Source organism: Clupea harengus, chromosome 4 (assembly GCF_900700415.2).
Source record: "Clupea harengus chromosome 4, Ch_v2.0.2, whole genome shotgun sequence".
Taxonomy (NCBI): domain Eukaryota; kingdom Metazoa; phylum Chordata; class Actinopteri; order Clupeiformes; family Clupeidae; genus Clupea; species Clupea harengus.
The window spans coordinates 21,687,216-21,689,715 of record NC_045155.1 but is presented as its reverse complement, the minus strand read 5'-3'; the positions used below and the strand labels follow the sequence as shown (position 1 = coordinate 21,689,715).

The 2,500-nt window shown below is 47.4% G+C and overlaps 1 protein-coding gene across 1 annotated transcript in view; it reads right to left on the bottom strand.

Annotated features, from left to right (window-relative positions):
- sema3b (sema domain, immunoglobulin domain (Ig), short basic domain, secreted, (semaphorin) 3B) overlaps positions 1–2,500 on the bottom strand; it is a 35,049-nt gene that overhangs the window by 2,866 nt on the left and 29,683 nt on the right. The window contains exons 13-14 of the mRNA XM_012820737.3: positions 1,740–1,831; positions 1,528–1,569 (exon numbers count right to left, since the gene is read on the bottom strand). Coding sequence (XP_012676191.1) covers positions 1,528–1,569; positions 1,740–1,831 — 134 coding nt within the window. The remainder of the gene's footprint in view (positions 1–1,527; positions 1,570–1,739; positions 1,832–2,500) is intronic.

Sequence of the window (2,500 nt, the reverse complement as noted above, 5' to 3'; positions counted from 1 at the left end):
GAGGGAGAGAGAGAGAGAGAGAGAGGGAGGGAGAGAGAGAGAGAGAGAGAGAGAGAGACACACAGAGAGAGAGAGAGAGAGAGGAGGGGGGGAGTGTAAGACATCTGGATGGACTTGACTTGAGCACTACTGCCAGTAAATAGCCCTGGCTGCACATTTGTAGGAGTCACAGCCACACGGCTGAAAAATAAGGACGGGAAGTCCTGACGTCAGGATCAGATGTGAGTATTGCTATTGGACCTTTCTGCACAGCAGGGCATGCATGGCAATAAAAAGAGTTGGCAGAGCTCCATGTGATTTCAGGTTGAACATTTTGTAGTTACAAGTGCTTACAAGTAGTTGAGGTTCCATCTCACCATGTTTCATTACACATAGATCATTCATGTGTCATTGTTGGGCAATAAGGCCTAAGTGTTCAACAGTAGGTTTGAGTGAAGAATACTGTTAAGATGCTGGATACAAGTAAACAAACAATGCATGTTTGTGCAAACAAGAACATCAGTGCTTTTAAGAAAACAAAATGATGGATCCTCATCAAACCCAAAATATGGCCCAATGAGAGGCCAAACCACACGGGCTGGAACACTGAAGAAGTCCCCAATCAAACCAACCCACCAACCAACCCAACAGCTCCAAGTACACTGCCACTCTTGCTTCATCCAGCAGTGCAGTTTTTCATGTCCAACCAGAGAGAGTTATGAGGAAGAAGGGAACTCTATCTGAACCAATGGAAAATATCAGAGCCAAGTCAGCTAAGCTGCTATCAGCCTTTTATGTAAAATGATGTTGAGTGCTGGACAAAATAAGCACTGAAAAAGAAAACAGGATATTTTTTTCTGTCTTTGCTGCAAAGTCAAGCCATGGTCAGTGTGCAGGGGGAAAACTTGATAAAAAAGTCAGATAAAAAGCCAGTACCTCTGAGACACTGAGGCCTGTGCAGCTTAAAACTCTGACATTTTAGCCTGCATTCCCCCTGTTTGTCATTTCCATTCAGCGGAGGCTGATGTTTGCCTATCTGTCTGACGGCTGCATTCCTGCTGGTCAGCTGAAGCGTTTGCTTTTGTAAAGTAAACTCTGTCTCCACTGGAAGGTCCATGCCATTGCTCAGGCTTCGCTGGCTGCTGCTGCTGCAGAAACACTCCCACCCATCTTGTTGGACGGTGAAAGTTATGATGGCACCAGCAAACTATGTTTAGATAACATCACCGGTAGAAAACACTGTGTCAACCTTTTAAAGGGACACACTGAACACACTGAGGGCTTGGGAGTAGTTTGAACCATACATAATATATGATGGTGGGAACAACCACTTGGGTGCCATCTTTGCAAGCTGAGGAAATGTTCTTAGTCATCCCTTACTGCCTGAGAAGAGAGGGAACACTCTCTATCTTGACTCTTTGGACTGTCCTTTCCAGTTTGACAGAGTGTGTCTGTGTGTGTGTGTGTGGGTGTGTGTGTGTGTGTGTGTGTGTGTGTGTGTGTGAGTGTGTGGTTGTGTGTGTGTGTGGTTGTGTGAGAGAGACTTACTCGTTTAGATGAGATCTGCATGTTAATGATGGATGAGGAGTCCTGTGTGGAGAGAATGGAGAGAAAGAGGTTAGGACGCCCGCCCGCGAGGGTGTGTGTGTGTGTGTGTGTGTGTGTGTGTGTGTGTGTGTGTGTGTGTGTGTGTGTGTGTGTGAGAGAGAGAGACTGCATATGTACTCAGTAGGCGTGCAGGCATCCACCCAGAAGCTCACCTTGAACACTTGGAGCTCCTCCAGCAGAAGAGCAGTGTTGCTGCTCCAGGTGCCCTTGGGCACGGAGATCACCTTCAGCACCGTCCCAACATCTGCATTAGAGAACACACACACACAGGTGAATACAGGTATGCACACACACACACACACACACACACACACACACACACACACACACACACACACACACGCGCACACACACACACACACACACACACACACACACACACACACGCATGACTGAACAGTGGAGTAGATTGAGCACAACCTCAACACAAACACACTTCATGCCCATACATACCATTGACCAAGGCAGGAGAACACCTTCACACAACTGTACACACACACACACACTCACACATACTAACACACACACACACACACACACACACACACACACACACACACACACACACACACACACACACACACACACACACACACACACACACACACACACACACACACACACACCCACACCCACACTGATATTGGTGACTGTATAAGTCTCTCACTTCCTCTTGTAAAGCCTGTTAATAAACATCTCCCTAGGCTGTGAAACTCAGAGATAGCCAGGCTGTGGAAATGCCACAGTCATGAGTATGGGCCCAGAGCAGCAGAGAGTGCTGTAATTATGAGGCTCACGTGAGCGCCAGCGGAAGCTTACACAATCAGGGCGTGACAAAGCCCCAAAGAGAAGGCCAACTCAGTCAGCCTACAGGACTCGATGAGCACTCACTCATTGGCAAACTTGGCAATCA